Raw genomic sequence first — 19916 nt, forward strand, 5'->3', positions numbered from 1 at the left:
TATATATTTCGAAAGTAATTTATATAATTTATTTTAAAAGAATAATTATGTATCGCATATAATTATTATCTCCTTATTTTATTTTACTTATGTTAAAGAAATATATTTGATAAGATTCGATAAATTAGAGAGAAGAATGTTAATTTCTTATATTGATGAATTGATTTTAATATGAAGGAGAGATGAATGCTAATTTAGCGGAGGATGACTTAATCTAGTCAACTTGTATGAAGTTGAAAGAAAAAACCACTAATAAGCTTGAAAATTGAGATTATGAATGACCCTTCTCTTGTTTAATCTAAAATATAAATTACATTGATCTCACTTCCTCCCTCGCTATGTATGCAGTCGGAAGGGCATGGCACCAAAGACCATTTAGAAATGAATACCTTTGGCTAACTCTTCGCGTAAAACCGATACCGAAGAAATTAACTCGATGATACACTGCAGACGAAGAGAAACGAGTTAGGATATGAAGGTTAATTTTAAACAGCCCAATAATGATTTCATTATCCTAATACCTAAAGAAATGTAGCAATTTTTTCTTCAGTTAAGAGAGTTTTTCCTTTCAACTACCACCGTTTGGTCTTTGACAGAGCCATCATCGAGAATGTCTCCTATATGCAATTCATTACATTTCTTTTGGCCATTTGATTAGGTTTTCGATATGATCACTCAATTTCATCCTGACAGTGCATTTTAGTGTAGTTAATAAGGCCTTAGTTTGGTTTGAACCCGGTCTAAGAGGTCAACAATGTTGAGTGAGTGATCACATCTAACAGAGAAGACGATAACAATGTCGAGCGGGTGAAGAGACATGTCAGTTACCTCAAGGATGGAACAGGATTGTGCTGTGTTTTCCTCCGACTTATCGTCATATACAACCCCTGCGCATGAATAAAGGTCCAAATGTAAGTCAAGCATCAAGGCAACTTATTGTTGAATAAACTTCTACTTGGATAGATCTTGTTTCCTAATGTACATTGTTAACTCAATTTCTACCGGGCGCATGAAATCATATGTACAACAAAGTTCTCGTGATAAATTCATCCTGGTAACTCACATTAGTTGTATGAATGGTTGCTCCAGTTGTCATGCTTATCTTTTGATCTGCGACAAGTTCAAACTTCATGTGCTGCAGGAAGATAGCAAGAGCAACAATTGCTTCGAGCAAAGCAAATTGATCACCAATACACTTTCGAGGTCCTCCACTAAAAGGAATGAATCTAGGAAGCATAAAACAGCATGATGTAAACATCAAATGCCTGAAAAGATTCTTTAAGCAAGAAGCTGGATAAGTGAATATGGCTCAGCAGGGCTATTTAGTAGGATTTGTGGATGACATAACATGAACTAATTGTAAACCTGAAATCTGTATTTGTCTCATTTGGAACAGGCCCTTCTAAGCTGAATCTTTCAGGAAAAAATTCTTCCGCTCTCTCCCAAACCTAGCAGACGAATGTAGTTTAGAAAAAACTGGTAATTACTTCATACCAATTGATTTAAAGAGAAAAGACAGTTTTACTGAGACAACTAAACGCACATAAATTATGATAATGATAAGTGGAAAACAGCACCAAATGAAGCAATTTCTCTAAAAGCTTCTGTTGTACTAAATCTCAAAGGATTCCCTGTCTTCGGAAAGATGCTAACCATTTACTAGAATATTAACTAAACCTAATAATTTGGGTGATCTTAGCACCAAGGATGTCTTAGGGGTTGTTTCCATCTCTAAATCTATCTCTGTGCATGTCTGATTAACCAGAGAGGAGGTGCAGATCTGACTAGAATCAGAACAAAATTCCAGAAAATTAAAATCACAATTAGTTTTCTTTTTTTTGCAATTTAGGACCTAACTTACAGATCCCGCTGTCAACATAACACATGTAATAAGTATGTTAGGGCAGACAGTTTGTTACTTTTGTCGTAATCTTGATTACATGTCGCTTTTGCTAACGTCAAATAAATCAATAAAGTTTTAGTTAAAAAAGCCTAAAATATATTTTGCATGATGTATGATTATCTTTCCTAAAAGGTAAATTTCTAACTGATCCGGTAGTAAGAGCGGGCCCCCCCTTCTCTGGCAAAGTCAACGCCAAGTGGAAGTCACCGGAACAGCCGCCCACCCAGAGGAGAGTGTGGTCCGACCGGACGGACGGCCATAGATGGTCGGTCCGACTGGACTGCCGGCCGGCCGATGGAATCGAGTACCCGGAAGGGTCCGGCCGGTTTGCACTTATAGTTGGTAGGCACCCTGTCAAATCGGGGTTCCGACGCTCAGTTAAAAAGGTCATAGACCGAGCTGACCTTTTGACCGATCACAGTCATAAAGCACCCCTGTTTGTTAGTCTCCACAAAGCACAAGTAAACCACTGCGGATGTCCGGTCGGATGTTTAGGTATCTTTCCGCTCGGACTACAAGTTTGGAGCAAAGGAAAGGGCCAGAGGATTTCTTTCTCTGACAACCTGTAGGTTTCACGTGTGTGTCATGCTCCAAATCTTGTGACAGGGGATTCTGCTGTCCCATCGAGGGCATGCTCTGACTGTAGCGATATGGGTCAGGTAAACTTTCTGACAGCCGCGTACCTAGGAAAGGACAGGTAAGCTTTCTGACAGCCGCATACCTAGGATAGGACAGGGGACACTTATGCACCTTGGTACGCGTGCCCAAACCTTTCACAGCTCTATATAAAGAACCTCAGGTTTCATCGACAGAGGAGGCTGGTATGTACTCTGAGACTTCTGGAGCCACCTTGTTCATCGTGATTTACCTGACTTGAGCGTCGGAGGGTCGTCGCTGGGGCTCGACTTCTGTGCAGGATAGCCGGAGCATCTCGACACTAGTTGGAGACCTACATCAGCGAGCCTTGGAGCGTCACGTGCCCAGCGTCTGCTGACTTCGGTTCGGACAGGATCAAATTGGCGCCGTCTGTGGGAACGCTCCTCAATGGACGAGGCTGGACGACAGCACACGGTGACGCTTTCAAGGGAGGAACTCGACGCTCTGGTCGAGATAAGGGCCGCCAAACTCGTGGAGCAAAAGCAAAAAGCATCCGCCGAGCGGGCGGAGCAACAAGCAACGTCCGCGTCGGGGGGCCGAGCGGAAGCACCTCATTCCACCGGGCCTTATTTCGCACCCCTGGAGCCACGCCAGCCCGAAGAGATATAGGATCTTCCTCGGATGAAATGCCAAGGCGGGATGACGGGAAGGGAAAGCTCCCCGGACGGACTCATCTCCCGAGCGGACCAACCGTCAAGCCATTCTGCGAGATCCTCTGCCCAAGCACTACGTGCCCCCTACGATCGGCGAGTATAATGGAACAACGGACCCGGATGATCATTTGGGTAAGTTTGATAATACCGCCACGCTCCACCAATACACTGATGGAGTGAAGTGCCGAGTCTTCCTTACCACGCTCTCGGGATCGGCTCAGCGGTGGTTCCGTAGACTGCCGGACGGATCTATCACAAGCTTCAAGGACTTCCGAACGGCCTTCCTCCACCACTTCGCCAGCAGTCGGCGTTATCAGAAAACAAGCGTTAGCTTGTTCGCCATCAAGCAAGAACCAAAAGAATCGCTTCGAGCTTACATCCAGCGATTCAACCAAGTGGCGATGGACATCCCAACAGCCACATCGGAAACGATGATGAACGCCTTCACACAAGGCCTTGTTGATGGGGACTTCTTCAGGTCGCTCATCCGAAAGCCGCCCCGAGACTATGATCACATGCTACATCGGGCCAACGAATACATAAACGTGGAAGAAGCGCAAGCCGCTCGGAAAAAAGAAGCTCCAACCGAACGTGCACTTGTTCATGCCGAGCGGAAGCAGCACTCCGCTCAGCAACCACCTAGAGGACCAAGGGCTGAAGCAATTCGATCTCCCCACACCAGATCGCACGTGCAAGAAGTGGCTGCCGCTCGGCCCAAGCCAAAGAAGAGGTGGACCCCAATGTTCTGCAAATTCCACCAAACGGATACGCACAACACGAGGGATTGCCGAAGCCTTCCCTTTGTGTCCAATCCTGATTCCGAACGACGGTCTCCTCCCCTCAACACGAGGCAAAGGACCCGAAGCCGGCCGGGCCCGCATAGAGGCGACATCACCATCGTCCGATCGGCGTAGATCCCAAGGCGGGAAAGTCGCGGGACGTCGAGGCGGTCCCGACCATCCACTCGGGAGGAAGAAAACAGAGCAATACTTCTCGGGGCGATCATATTCTGGTGGGCCGGCCGGAGGAGACTCCAACCGAGCAAGAAAGGCGGGCGTCCGACGCAGTCGGCTGTAGCCAAGAGCGGGCAAGTGGACCGGAAATCACTTTCGGGCCCGGAGACTTGGAAGGAGTAGAAGTACCCCACGACGACGCGCTGCTCATTAAAGCGGTAATAGCAAATTACACCATTCACCGCATATTTGTTGACACAGGGAGCTCGGTCAACATACTATTCAAGAAGGCGTTCGATCAGCTGCAAATTGATCGAGCCGAGCTGCTTCCAATGACGACCCCGCTCTACGGGTTTACGGGCAATGAAGTTCAGCCGGTCGGACAAATCCGGTTGGCCACCTCACTGGGAGAAGAACCGCTCAGGAGGACCAGGACAACAAACTTCGTGGTGGTTGACTCTCCCTCATCCTACAACGTCATTTTGGGACGACCGTTGCTCGGCGAATTCCGAGCGGTTGTCTCAACCTTCCACCAGAAGATAAAATTTCCCGTGGAGGACAAAGTTGGAGAAGTGCGGGGAGATCAACTAGCGGCTCGGCGTTGCTATATAGAGATGATCCGAGCAGAAGCTTCTTCCGCTCGGAAGGTCCCCCGAATCGAGGTACACGCCATAACCGAGAAACCTCCTGCTTTAATTTATGATGAAAAGGAGAAAGTTCAGATCCATCCGACCCGATCGGAGGCCACCACTTTCATCGCCTCAGATCTAGAGGAAAAACAGAAGAAGAAGCTGATCCAATGCCTCCAGCAAAATCATGATGTCTTTGTTTGGTCGACACACGAGTTGCGAATTTCGCCAAGCCTAGCGCAACATGAGTTGCATGTCCGACTGGCTCGGCAAAGCAGAAAAAAAGAGATTTTAGCGCCGAGAATGCCATAATCCGGCGGAAGTAGAAACTTCGGAGGCCGCCACATCGCGAGGTGGTTCAGGTGGCTAACGTGGTATTGGTCTCAAGCCGGCAAGTGGCGGTTGCATTGACTTCGGGACTTAAACAAAGCATGTCCCAAAGATTTTATCCTCTGCCCGGATGATCAGTTGGTGGACTCTACGGCCGGCTGTGAGTTAATTTGCATGCTCGACGCCTACCAGGGCTATATCGCTCGCCCGCGAAGATCAAGAAAAGGTGAGCTTCGTAACGCGTATTGTTACAATGTGATGCCGTTCGGATTGAAGAATCCGGGGCCACCTATCAGCGCTTGATGAACAAGGTATTCAAGGAGCAGATCGGGCGGAACCTGGAAGTTTACGTGGACGACATTCTTATCAAATCCGTCCGAGCGGCCGATCTTTTCAAGGATATGGAAGAAACCTTCCGAACACTGCGCAAATATGGAGTCAAGCTAAATCCCCAGAAATGCCTGTTTGGAGCTAAAGGAGGGCGTTTCTTGGGGTATATAGTGACCGAGCGGGGGATCGAAGCAAATCCCAACAAGGTGAAAGCTCTGCAAGACATGCTTCCTCCCAGAAACACAAGGGAAGTGCAACGGTTGACCGGTCGGATAACTGCTTTGTCCAGATTCATCTCCAAAACTGCCGACCGGAGCCTGCCATTCTTCAAGATCCTACGCAGAGCTACTAAGTTCCAGTGGAACGAAGAGTGTGACCGAGCATTTGAAGAGTTGAAAACATATCTGAATTCCCTGCCTGTACTGGCCAAGCCGATCGGAGGTGAGTCACTGTATATGTATTTGTCGTCAACTGAGCATGCTGTAGGCTCAGCACTTGTGAGGGCGAGCGGCGAAGAGCAGCCGGTGTATTTTCTGAGCCATATTTTGAAAGATGCTGAATCTCGCTACACCGGGCTCGAGAAGTTGGCCTTGGCATTGGTTCTAGCCGCTCGGCGACTTCGACCGTATTTCTTGGCCCACACAATCATTGTCCGGACGAACAGTCCACTCGGAAGAGTCCTGTTGAATCCAGAAGCGTCCGGACGGCTTATCAAGTGGACGACAGAATTAAGCGAGTTCGACATCCAGTACCAGCCCCGCTCGGCGATTAAAGCCCAATCCTTGGCTGATTTTGTGACCGAAGTGCAGAGGCCCGAGCCGGAAGCTCTGTGGAAGATATATGTGGATGGGTCTTCCACTCGACTCGGAGGCGGAATTGGGATATTACTTATCTCACCGCAAGAAGAAAAGATGCACCTATCCGTCCGGCTGGACTACAAGGCCACCAACAATGAGGCAGAGTATGAGGCCCTTATAGCCGGATTACAGGCGGCACGACATGTGGGGGCCGGTCGGGTAACTCTCTATTCGGATTCACAGTTGGCCGCTCAGCAACTTTCCGGCACCTTTGAAATCAACTGTGTTCGGCTTAAACTCTACGCTGAGGCCTTTGAAAAACTCAAAGCTACTTTCCGAGAAGTGCTTATTCGGAAGATGTCCCGAACGGAGAACCAGGCGGCCAATGGCTCAATAACGTCGGTCGCCATTCAGCAGCCAATTGAAAAAACGCTGATGGTGGCGCATGTCGACCGGATGCAAGGCCTCGCGTTTCCAAGTGACTGGAGGACACCTATTATAGAATTCCTCCGTTCGGGCACCACACCATCCGATGAATATGCAGCCCGGCTCCTCAGAAGAAGAGCCGGTCGGTTTACACTCATCGGAGATCAGCTTTACAAGAAAGCTTTCTCGCGTCCTCTGCTAAAATGTGTGAGCTCGGAGGACTCAGCTTACATCCTCCCGGAAGTACATCACGGATCATGTGGGGGTCATCCGGGCGGACGCTCGTTAGCCAAGAAGATCCTCTTGGCCGGATACTTTTGGCCAACTTTACAAGCAGATGCCGCTCGGACGGTATCTACATGCCTTTCATGCCGAAGTATCACAACTTCTCCCACCGACCGGCAGAGGAGATGAAGGCATCAACCATCTCATGTCCGTTCGATCAGTGGGAATGGATATTGTGGGTCCATTTCCGATGGCGGCCAGAGGAAATTTTACTAGTGGCGGTAGATTATTTCTCCAGTGGGTGGAGGCCGAGCAGTGGCAAAGATCACTGAGCGTTAAAAAATTCATCGCGGCACATCATTTGTCGGTTCGGCATCCCTCGCCGATTGGTGTCCGAGGGCGGCGGTTCACGGGGAAGATGTTGGAGGATTGGTGCAAGCTACGGCATCGAGCAACATTTCACGTCCGTGGCCTATCCTCGAGCAACGGTCACCTATGGGAAATTCTTCGCTCGGCTCGACCATTTGGGAGGGAGTTGGCCGGATGAAGTGCCGAGCGTCTTGTGGGCTATCCGAACGACGCCAAAAGAAGGGACGGGAGTCACACCGTTCCATTTGGTATATGGCGGTGAGGCTGTCATACCGGTCGAAGTCGGCGTTGAGTCAGCCAGGATCCAGAGCTATGATGATGACAACACCGAACGAAGAAACATGGAGCTGGACTTGGTAGAAGAGGAGAGGGCAAAGGCGTCCGTTCGGCTGATGGCGTACCGTCAGCGGATGAAGCAAAACTACAACCGGCGCGTAATTCCCAGGTCGTTCCAAGTTGGCGATCTCGTCTGGAAGAAAGTCAAGCCGGTCGGCGACGTCGGCAAGCTTGAAGCGCCATGGGCAGGCCCTTTCAAAATCATCGAAAAGCTCCGCTCGGGCGCGTATTATCTGGAAGATGAGGACGGACGGCAGCTAGATAGGCCGTGGAGCGCGAACCACCTCCAGCCTTACCGGGCGGGGTGAAAGGTGTATCACTGTAAATCACCCTGTGTATATCATTTTTCAACTAAATACTTGAAATGCAGAGATGAAAAGTCAAAGGAGCGAATATAAGGCATTATCATCGTAGCGCGAAGGCCTCCAGGCCGATCGGTCGGGAGGTTTATGTGGTTAGACTCGTAAGCAAATAACCCGTGCCGTTCGGCCGGAATTAAATTGGTCAGCCGAACGCTCGAAGATCGAAGGCCCGTGCCCTTCGGACGGAGGTATATTATCCGAGCCAAAATACTCGATGAAGTAGATCCTGAGCCGTGCGGCCAGGAGGGCATTATCCAAGCTGGGGGAAAGGCGAATAGCAACTCCGAACGGAAGTGTCAAAATTAGCCTTGACGGCCGTCTAGCCCAGACGTTAAACCGTAGAGCCGCGCCGACCGGCTATAAATATCCGCACCGACGAGCACCGTCGTTAAAGATCAAGAGGCGAGCCGGCGTCTATAAACCCTCCGGCGGAAGACCGACGAGCACCGTCGTTAAAGATCGAGGGCCGCGCCTATAAACCCCCGAGCGGAAGACCGACGAGCACCGTCGTTAAAGATCGAGACGAGGCCTATAAACCCTCCGGCGGAAGACCGACGAGCACCGTCGTTAAAGATCGATAGGCGGCGTCTATAAACCCTCGGGCGGAAGACCGACGAGCACCGTCGTTAAAGATCGAGACGAGCCGGCGTCTATAAACCCTCCGGCGGAAGACCGACGAGCACCGTCGTTAAAGATCGAGAGCGGCCTATAAACCCTCCGAGCGGAAGACCGACGAGCACCGTCGTTAAACATCAAGAGACGAGCCGGCGTCTATAAACCCTCCGAGCGGAATACCGACGAGCTCCGTCGTTAAAGATCGAGAGCCGCGCCGACCGGCTATAAATATCCGCGCCGACGAGCTCCGTCGTTAAAGATCGAGAGCCGCGCCGACCGGCTATAAATATCCGCGCCGACGAGCTCCGTCGTTAAAGATCGAGAGCCGCGCCGACCGGCTATAAATATCCGCGCCGACGAGCTCCGTCGTTAAAAATCAAGAGACGAGCCGGCGTCTATAAATAATCCGAGCGGAATATCGTCGACATTGCGATTATCCGTATTCCCCGCCGATTGTCAGACCGAAGCTATTTTCCGATCGGACTCGAGGTATAAAAGGTTCGGATCGGCTTATAGCGAGCGATTCTGGCTAGCAGCCCAGATTGATATGCGGCCGGACGGAAGAGCTGGGGAAAACACTTCATTCTGGAAGAATGCACCTCGAATGCCCGGGGTATGATGTGATAGAAGACGAGCGGACCGTACAAGTGTTAGCCAGGGAACAGTGCAAAAAGATAGAGTACACGAAAGGAAAGCATTTCATTAAAATTAGAACCTTAGGTCGAGTGGCCTAAGTACAAAAAGGTTCATGTTCAGCCGAGCGGCGAAATTACAAAAATTACTCGATGTAGTCGTAGAGGTCCCTCGGAATGTTGCTCAGGAGCTCCACTTGATCGCCGGCTGGAATATTGGTGGACTCCGGAAGAAGGCCCTTCGACTTCAGATAGGTCATAGTGGCCGTAATTGCCAGGTCGAAAGCCGAGTACATCCGCTCGCAAATTTTCTCCGAGAACTCGGGCGATCGGATGTAACTTTGTCGGAGAGCGGCGACTCGGCTCGGCTCGGCATCCTGGTATTCCTTGAAGGTTGCCTGGGAGCTTGTCAGGGCCTCATTCAGACGTTCAATCTTCTCCGCATCGGCCGAGCGGCCTGCCTTCTCCCGATCGAGCTGCTCCGTCAGCTCCTTTATCTCAGGCCCGGGCCTCCACGTTTTCTTCTCCGGATCGGAGATGGCTGTGTTCTTTCGAGTGGTGGCGAGTTATCTTTGTGTCGAGCGACTTGACTGTCGCTCGGACTCGGCTAAGGCGTGGGCCCGATCCTGTTTTCTTCTGCTCGGCCGTTTGAGTTTTCTTGACTCTTTTTGCAGCTCGGAGTAGGAAGGTCCTAGGGAGCCGCTCGGACCACCTGCCGCCCGCAATTGCCTTATCTCCTCGTCCGCCATGGCCAGACGGTTGGAAACTGCTATCTCTTCCACCCACCTCTGAAGCGAGAAGGCGCAGTTGTTAGAAGCCGAGCGGAAATATTTTAGGTAAAACAAAAACAAAAACAACGAAGAACTTACCCGTAGCCCGCGTGTGGTGGCTAAGTTCGGAGAGGATCGATGCTACGCCGGCGTCGGCCCACATCTCGAGGGCCCTTTCAAAGTAACGGTGTGCTCGGGCACGGTCGTCCGGTCAGCAACTCTTGATCGGAAGATGAAGAGTAACCCGTACGGTGCGGCCACGGGATCAGAAGCTGGCGCAGAAGACCGCGAATGGATGGTCGAGCGTTGGATGAACAGCGAGGGGGAGAGTGTCGACCGGAGTGGCCTCGGCCGGAGCAGTCAACTCGTCCCAGTCGGAAGGCGTCCGGTCGGATGAATTGGTCTCAGGCACCGGTGCCTGGTCGGAGGGTTGGACCGCGGAGGTAGCGTAGCGGGGTCTCCACTCGGCGTCTCTTTTGCGTGGTGATCCTCCTCCCGAGCGGACCCTTCCTCGGGGCCGTTGGTTCCCTGGAGGGGTCCACCTGCTGTTGAGAGGCCTGAGCGGCCGATTCGGCCTGGGTGCCGCTCTCTCCTTCGTGAGAACCGGCCGGTGAATACCCGCCATTTCTTTGGTACGACCTCCCGCCTTTCTCTTTAGACGGCCATCAAGTCCATGCGATGTCACCGTGAGAGAAAAGAAATCGATTAGCAATTAAAGCAAGTGCAAAGCAAAGTTCTTACCGGTCGGAGTGGGGTCCAGTATAGGACTCATTAAAATGTACATCACTCCTCGTGAAGAAGCTTGTTGATGTCAAGTCGTAGACCGGCTAGTACATTCGCTGCGTGAAGATAGTCCGGTCGGGTCTTGAATTTCTTGATTCGGGAGGGTGGTGACTTGCCACTGGGTCGGAAAGTTTGGTGATGGGCATGCGGAGGTAGAAATAATAGTCCTTCCAATGTTTATTGGAAGTGGGTAGTTTATTGAAGAAGACCAAACCGGGCCGAGCTTGGAACATAAAGGTGCCGGCTCGGCTTGCTTAGGATAATAGAAATAAAAGAAGACCTCCGGTCGGAGGGGAATGTTGTGAATCTTGAACAAAACGACAACGCCGCAGAGGAGACGGAAGGTGTTTGGTACTAAACTTCCGAGCGACGCCAAAATAATTCGCGTCGCTATAAAAGGATGGACGGGAACCGCATGGGCCGTGATAAATTGGTCGCGAAGACACGAAACCACCGCGGTCTGTGTGGCCGAGCGGGACCAACTAAGGCGAACCGGGGATTTCAAATTGTCAGCCAAAATATCAAAATCCCGTTGTTCGAAACGGGATCGCATGGTAGTATACCATGGGCCTAGGGATTGTTCTTCGAGAGGAGAGGAACTGGCCATGATCCGGACAGGATAAATAAAAAAAGGAAGTTCCAAAGACGAAGGAATGGAATTTCAAAGACTCGAGCTAGGGGAAGAAATACGGATTAGATACCGGAAAGGAAGGAGGATAGATCTAAAACCTTACTGAGGGGAGATGAATCGAGGAAAGGCGCCGGAGAGCGTCAGAAGGCAGCAACAAGATCGCCGGAGCTCCACAGCGCAGAGAGCAACAGTAGAGGGAGAAGGAAATGAAGAATTTATAGGGTGAGGGCCGGTCGGCCTCCACCGTCGGATCCAGGTCACGGGAATCAATGCATACATCTAGCCGTTTATTTCGAATTGCTTCGGTCACATCAAAATAGCATGCAACCGCCTCCGTACTCTGATGGCATTGCTCCACGTGGCAGTCAATCATTCGGAGCATTTAATGAAGGTATGATCGACATTGATGTCGAAGATTGGCGCAGAACGCAAGGAGATCCGGCGAAAGCCATCATTGATTCATTCAAGGATACCTCTGCCGCTGACCGGGCGGAGGAGATTAGCATGGAAGAGCCGTTCGGCTAGACTCACAGTCCAGTCAGTCGGACTATGCGCCTCCTTCGACTAGACTTGAAGGGAAGGCAAGTGATCCGGTAGTAAGAGCGGGCCCCCCCTTCTCTGGCAAAGTCAACGCCAAGTGGAAGTCACCGGAACAACCGCCCACCCAGAGGAGAGTGTGGTCCGACCGGACGGACGGCCGTGGACTGCCGGCCGGCCGGCCGATGGAATCGAGTACCCGGAAGGGTCCGGCCGGTTTGCACTTATAGTTGGTAGGCACCCTGTCAAATCGGGGTTCCGACGCTCAGTTAAAAAGGTCATGGACCGAGCTGACCTTTTGACCGATCACAGTCATAAAGCACCCCTGTTTGTTAGTCTCCACAAAGCACAAGTAAACCACTGCGGATGTCCGGTCGGATGTTTAGGTATCTTTCCGCTCGGACTACAAGTTTGGAGCAAAGGAAAGGGCCAGAGGATTTCTTTCTCTGACAACCTGTAGGTTTCACGTGTGTGTCATGCTCCAAATCTTGTGACAGGGGATTCTGCTGTCCCATCGAGGGCATGCTCTGGTTGACTTCTGGTTCGGACAGGATCAAATTGGCGCCGTCTGTGGGAACGCTCCTGCATCCGAGCAGAGACAATAGACGGGGTCTGCCGGAGCATCTCGACACTAGTTGGAGACCTACATCAGCGAGCCTTGGAGCGTCACGTGCCCAGCGTCTGCTGACTTCTGGTTCGGACAGGATCAAATTGGCGCCGTCTGTGGGAATCCCCTTCCCGGCTCGACTTCTGTGCAGGATAGCCGGAGCATCTCGACACTAGTTGGAGACCTACATCAGCGAGCCTTGGAGCGTCACGTGCCCAGCGTCTGTTGACTTCTGGTTCGGACAGGATCACTAACATAAGAATATTCAAAATTGTTTTCTCTGATTAACATGTTGAATGCATCATCATCATACATGCATTGTAAGTGCCAATTGACTTTACTTGTTTAGGGTTGTCATATTAATATATTATCATTGTTGCTATGTATGATATTGTCATTTCATCATTTGTCAGGTCAAGTGAGGAAGCCATCGTCAACACAATTTTAAAATTACATTCTTGGTAGAATCAAAGATGAACAGGAATGGATGCAGAAGAACAAAACGAAGGAAGCACAAGAGCTTGATGTTACTAAATATCTCAACTAGATAAAGTATCAGAATATCATGCAAACCTTTGGTGACCGATGTATATTATACACAGATATCATTATGTCTTGACCAGCATTAATCTTGTAATCTCCAGGAAGTACATCATCGGATTGAGCACGCCTTATCAATACCTACAAGAGTGATAATTTGGACAAGAGATGACAAAGGCAGAATATGGATCAAAAGAAGATATACATACTGGAGGATGGGGGTAAAGTCTCAAAGATTCATGTATGCATCTCATCAAGTACTTCAACTCTTTGACATCTTCATATCTAGGAGGTCTTCCTTGTAAAACTTCATCAACTTCATGTCTTGCCCTCTTGAGAGATGATGGATCCTTCAATTATTCAAAGCTGAAGAGTCAACATATCTGGAAGAAAAATATAATCAACTTAATTGGACTAGTGGAAATATATAATCTAAACCAAAATAATATTGTTTAAAAAAAAAAAACTAAATTCATGAAGTCCTAGAGTGGTATCTGTGAACCTATCAAATTATATCGCACTGATAAACATGATGTTGCAAGAGAGCTACACAGGCCATTGGAATACAAGCTGCTCACAAAGAAATGCATTGAGCAAATCAAAAGTTGCAAATGCTTAAGCCAACATCCTCCTAATTTTATTTGAATGGATTAGTTGCGTTGCCTGGCTTCCTCATGACACATAACTATCCCTTCGGGAACAAACAAGCATTTAGCTGGAACAATAAGCAACGGCAGAAGAGGCTTGATTCCAGTTCGGCTTGTAACAACAGAACAATCTGAGTTAGGGTCTATAGGACATAAGCCATACAGAATGGTGTATCTCACTGAACTAAGGTCAGTGTCTAAGCATGGGCTTCTATAAAAAGTGCATATTTTTTTTTAATAAGCTCTTGTACATTTTTTGGACATTAACAGATCCACAAGTCTAAACCACTTGGGCAATTATCTTCCTGACGGGCCTAATCATTCTCCAAATTCTTCAGCTTTTGTTTGAGAATATAATTGATTCAAGTAGTATGGAGATTGAAGAGGGAACATATTAGGCATGTAGTGTAAGCTATGTCATGCATGCACTATGCAAACTATGAATGACATGCCAATAATTTGGTTCCATCAATATTATAGACATATATTGAACCACAATGGACGACTTTAGCAACTGGTCACATGAAATTTCAGGTGTACCATGCAGATATTAGTAGCACAGATATGTAAGGAACTTCAAATTTACCTTACTCAAAAGATAGATTGTCCACGTCAAAACTGAACCAGTTGTTTCATGACCAGCAACTAACATGGATAAAAGGTCATCACGAAGTTGTATGCTTGTAACCTGAAATTCAAGGAAATATAACGAGAACAAATGTGAGACTTTTGGTTGTATATAACTAAATTAAGATGGTTACAACATATAAAATAACATCTTAATAGTTGCAAAGCTATAATCGTAATTAGTTTACGAGCATCTCGATGCAAGTCACAGTAAGGGTTAGAATCACATGTTCAAAGCAAAGACCATTAATCACAATGGACAATTCTATTTAGTATCAGCAAACTGCACAGCTAAGCAGAAGATGATCAATTAAAAAAGATTCAAGTCAAAACCTTGTCAAATTCATATTGGGTCAGACCATTTTTCCTAGGAGAAAGTAATCCTGAAATTAAAAAACTTGGAAGTATTTTTTATCTTTATTTTTGTGATCTTGAATCATTCTAATAAATTGTTCAAAAGATACAACACTGGCAGGAGTGAGGTATTGTTTTAAAAATTTCCTCTTTGATTCATTTAGCGAGAGAAAAATTCCAAATTTAAAGACTACAATACCATATGAACGCCAAATTTCATAATAACAGAGAACAAAATCTGCATGAATTGAAAACCTCTTCACGGCTGGCTAGTAGAAAACGCAAGATGCTAGGATCTGTCTCATTGACATACTCTTCCCCTTCAACCTGTTCACATTCAGCTTCTACAATCTCTTTGCATTTGATAATGAGTTCTTCAACAGTGTTGCGTATTATAGAGACTGCTTTCTCTGCTTTTATCTGCCTGGGAATTATCTTGCAGAGAATAGGGAGCTGCAACATCAACCAGATGAAAATTTTTGAAACTTAATATTCCTAATCAAAGAAGAAGATTTTCTACAGAAGTGGATCGTACAGGAGCATGAGAAAGTAACAATGAAAGTCTTGGAATTTCAAATAGGTTAAAGTGGCTCATAAAGGCCTCCTCTGAAACCGACATAAGCACCAAATAGGACCTATGTCTCACAAATAAAAATAAGCTTCTATAAAAATTTAGAAAAAGCTATAATAAACATGTGCAAATTTCTATGTAATTCTATGATACCTATTTCATAAACTACCAACACTTTCATAATCACTACTAATTCCGCATAGCCATTTCAATCCTCCTTACTCTTCATTTAAATCAAACTATAGTTTGTTGCTACTGAGATGCAAGTGAATTTCAAGTTCCTTAGACAAGCAAGTGCATCAGCTCACATATTTTTGTAGCTCAGTTTCATTCCTATTTTAAATCCTCAATTTACTCATTGAAGCTGAATATGCAGCATGGTTCAGCAAATATGCAAACTGCATAAGTGGTTGAGTTCATTAATGAGTCTAAATAGAATGACTAAGTCAAATCTAGTAAAGCAAACGATATTTTCATGAAAAACAATCCCCAATGATAATATAATGATAGAAGAGAGTGACCAGTATGCAGATGAGAATTTAATAATAAGTATAAATATTATATTTGTCAATTAGGTGCTCTCTTAGATAGGATCAGTACTTGAAATTTATTTTGTGTAAATAGTCAAAAAAATGTACATGTTAAACACTTGTAGCTGTAAGCGTTAAACACTCTAGAATTGGATAATCATGTAAAATTTCTTTTATGAATATCTATTACAATCAATTCATTATGTTGTGTGGTAGATGTTAAAGTTCCGTCTATATAGATTGCGTATCTTAATTTGTCTGGTATGAAATGTGGTAAACGTACACTTAGATATCTAAATATAAATATCGTCACATAACGTTATCACAGTGGTTTCAAATATTTTCTATGATGAACTGCAAACAAGCTTATATAATGCATATATGCTGTTGATGTCTTAGCTGCATGTTGTCAGCACGCAATAATGGTTACCCATGTGTTATGAGAATTATGTCACAGATTACAAAATCTTGCAGCGTTATTAAGCTCTCAAATTAGGTCTTTGCAATCATTATGCAAAATACAACCTTCTATACTATTTCTTGCACTTCCCACCTTGAACGCTACTTCAATTTGATGTTTGTCTAACTATGAATTATATCCAACATCTTTGAAAATATTCATGTCATCTAATGACTAATTACAAAGAACATGAAATAAAAATACCAAAGAATATGAATAACTAGCCTTTTACAACATGGTAGGATCTAGGTTAATCTAGGGTATTTCAATTCCTATAAAGTGAACAAAACTTTAAGGGCGCATTCCAATGTTCTATGTTCAGTCAAAGCAATCTGGTTCTGGTTTCACAACTACATCATTCGCAATAAATTAGAAATATAAGAGTAAAACATAGAATCCCATCTTATGTAGGAAAGTGTAATTAATTTAAAACAACCATCAAAAGCAGTTAAGATTTGCTTAACAACAATTAATAAAATACCACAAGAGAAAAGGATTTTGGTTTTCTTAAATTTACTACTTCATTAAGATTCGGATTCCTATTATCTATGATGGAAAAATAGGTTTGTATGGCCTATAAGAATCACTTGCCTTCCAATACGGCAAAATGTCAGTGGAACGAGCCTCAGCTTCTTTGAGTGCTGTATAAACTGCCTCAATAACCGGGCTATCAGATGCAAGTGAGTCGAAATTGTAGTTGAACAAAGACAAGCCTATAACATCTAAGGTTAATTGAGAAAACTTCTCTTCCATGTTCACTGCTGTACCATCCATGGCATGGATTTGAAGCTTCTCCACTAGTCTTTGGGCACACCTACAGAAAACTTTATCAACCATTACAGAGAGATACTTCCTGTGGAGAGACGGGGTAACTGCACGACGTCTCACCTGCAACATTATTTGGTACATATAAACAGCAGAAAAAAGAAAGTCATAAACAAATTGATATTACCAATAGCCCTCATCAACGGACCAATTATAATCAGTTACGGGTACAAATAGCAAAAAGAAAATGAACTTGTTTCAAAGAAATTAAATTTACTGAAAAAAACAGCTCCAAAGATTTGGAACCATTACCAATTCTCTTTGGTTTGAGTCGGGTTAAAACTTAAAAGCAATATGATCAACCCTTAAAAGAATATTAAAAAAAAAGCTAAGGTGTAACACTTCTCTATGGTGTAAGACTTCACTATGTTAACATAACGCCAACTATGAAAATACAAGAACAATCATCATAAAAGCGAGTGATAATAAAAGCAAATCAACATGGAACCAAAACCAAAGAAGAAAGCCAACCGCAGCGGATAAAATCTATGCCGAATGAAATCAAATGCATCACCGCCTTTTCTGGTTCAATGACCATCATTACTTCATTTTTTTTTTTTTTTACACCTTACTCGATTCAAAGATAATCTCTTGTTTCCCTCAGTCTTAATTCATTTACAGGACAGTAATAATCTAAGGAAAGAGCCTAGATTACAAACCGTCCAAAGGGCACCTTCGGCGATGGCAAACCCAGATCCAAAGAGGAACTCAGAAACCTCGGAGACGAGCCCCTTTGCGTACTTGCCATAGTTTCGAAGGACATGCTTGGCGATGGCTGGGTCGCTGACGACCACGAAGTTGCGAGGGCCAGCTGCGAGGCGATAGATGGGCCCGTAGTCTAGCATCCACTTGAATAGGGGGAGGAAAAGGGCGCCTCCGAGGAGGTCTGACACGTCATCCAGCTTGGCGTCGGCATACGGGATCCGGGAGTCGCCGCCGCCGCCGCCGGAAAGGGAGCGGGAGAGGGAAGTCAACCAGTCGGGGCTAACCCAAGACCTGTTACTTCCGGTGCTTCCGCCGGCACCGTTAGGATTGTCCTGGGGAGAGCAGGCGGAGACGAGTAGGGGCTTTCTTCTGACGGGGTGAAGCCGGAGGCGGTGGGGACGGAGCTGGCGGCCTGATCTGCAGAATGTGGGGGCTTGCGGAGGAAGGAGAGATGGGAGTCGAAATGAGGAGGAGGCGGTGGAAGCCATGGAATGGAAGTCTCCGCTTGCCTTCTCAGAGAGGAGAAGAGAGAGAGGACGAGGAGTTGGGATTAGATGATGAGGCAACGATGGATGGCCGGTGTCGCTGGAACGGTTAAAGTTAGGGGAATATTTGCATGCAGCCCCATTGCAAATAAAATTTTACATATAGTCTTTAAACATATTTATCCAATTATTTTTAATATTTTAAATATAAAAAATTTAAAAATGAGTATAATTTCTCTTAAATTCATAAATTAGAATCTATTATATTTTTTATCAAATTAAACTTAATTCTTTTTCCATCTTAATATTGGATGGAAAATATATTAAATTTTTTTTAAATAATATTCAATTAGATGAAAAATATACTAATTTTTTTTAAAATATTACTGAATTTAGGAGAAATTATATTAAGCAAGAAAAAAGTCATGCTCAATTTAATAGAAAATATACTCAATTCTAGTTTAAAGTGCTGAATTTAATAGAAATTATACTCATTTTAGACTATTTGTATATAAAAAATATGAGAGATAATTTTAATAGAAAATATACTCGATTCTAATATAAAGTGATAATTTAAAAGAAATTATATTCATTTTAGTATATATTCTCTATCAAATTAAGCACAATTCTTTTTCCACCTTAATTGGATGAAAAATATATTAGATATTTTTTAAATGGTACTCAATTGAATAGAAAATATACTAGATTTTCTTTAAATGATAATGAATTTAAAAAAAATTATATTAAAGCAGGAAAAAAAGTTATGCTCAATTTAATAGAAAATATAATCAATTCTAGTGTAAAGTGCTAATTTTAAAAAAAAATTATACTAATTTTTAGACCTTTTGTGTCTAAAAAATCTAAGAAGTAATTAGGTAACAATATGTGCATGATAGAGTTAAAGTAAATAAAATTTTACATAGAGAAAGTAGAAATAAAATATTTTATGATTAGAGACTGTACGTAAAATTAAAATTATAATTGATGATTTTTCTCAACTTTACCGTTTATATTTTGTCATGGTATATTATTGGTAAAATACAATAAATGTTTGATTTTTAATTTAAAAAATGTTGATGGATGATGTTCTTTTGATTCAAGAAGATAACAAGAAATCAATCTTTAAGTTTAAATGGCCCCAATTTGGAGTGAAATACTTCTGTTTTTTCTTTCTATTCAAAGGTTTTCTGCTAGATAGATGTTAGATCATAAGCCATTCTTGGGGTGGTTTATCTTTTTCAGGAATAAATCTGGAGAATGTTTTTTCAGAAGGCCCTTCCTTTAGACCTTTTGGGCCTAAAATGTCAAAATGTCTTAAGAGATAATTAAGTAACAATATGTGCATGAAAGAGTTAAAATAAATAAAATTTTACATAGAGGAAGTGGAAATAAAATATTTTATGACTAAAGACTGTACGTAAAATTAAAATTATAATTGAGGATTTTTCTCAACTTTACCGATTATATTTTGTCATGGTATATTATTGGTAAAATACAATAAATGTTTGAATTTTAATTTTAAAAATGTTGATGGATGATGTTCTTTTGATTCAAGAAGATAACAAGAAATCAATCTTTCAAATTTAAATGGGCCCAATTTGGAGTGAAATACTTCTGTTTTTTTTTT

General features: G+C 44.7%; 1 protein-coding gene across 1 annotated transcript; it reads right to left on the reverse strand.

Annotated features, from left to right (window-relative positions):
- Nucleotides 1–250: 250 nt before the first annotated feature.
- On the reverse strand, nt 251–18384 carry LOC122003038 (carotene epsilon-monooxygenase, chloroplastic-like). Its single transcript, XM_042558469.1, has 10 exons — nt 17759–18384; nt 16866–17162; nt 14969–15166; nt 14319–14420; nt 13295–13435; nt 13119–13226; nt 1366–1448; nt 1064–1226; nt 829–887; nt 251–444 (listed from the first exon to the last, which is right to left on the reverse strand). Exons 1-10 carry the CDS (start codon nt 18290–18292, stop codon nt 429–431), a joined length of 1701 nt encoding a protein of 566 aa, XP_042414403.1. The 5' UTR covers nt 18293–18384; the 3' UTR covers nt 251–428.
- Between the last annotated feature and the right edge of the window lie 1532 nt (nt 18385–19916).

The sequence above is a fragment of the Zingiber officinale genome, chromosome 7A, assembly GCF_018446385.1.
Source record: "Zingiber officinale cultivar Zhangliang chromosome 7A, Zo_v1.1, whole genome shotgun sequence".
In the NCBI taxonomy this organism is placed as follows: domain Eukaryota; kingdom Viridiplantae; phylum Streptophyta; class Magnoliopsida; order Zingiberales; family Zingiberaceae; genus Zingiber; species Zingiber officinale.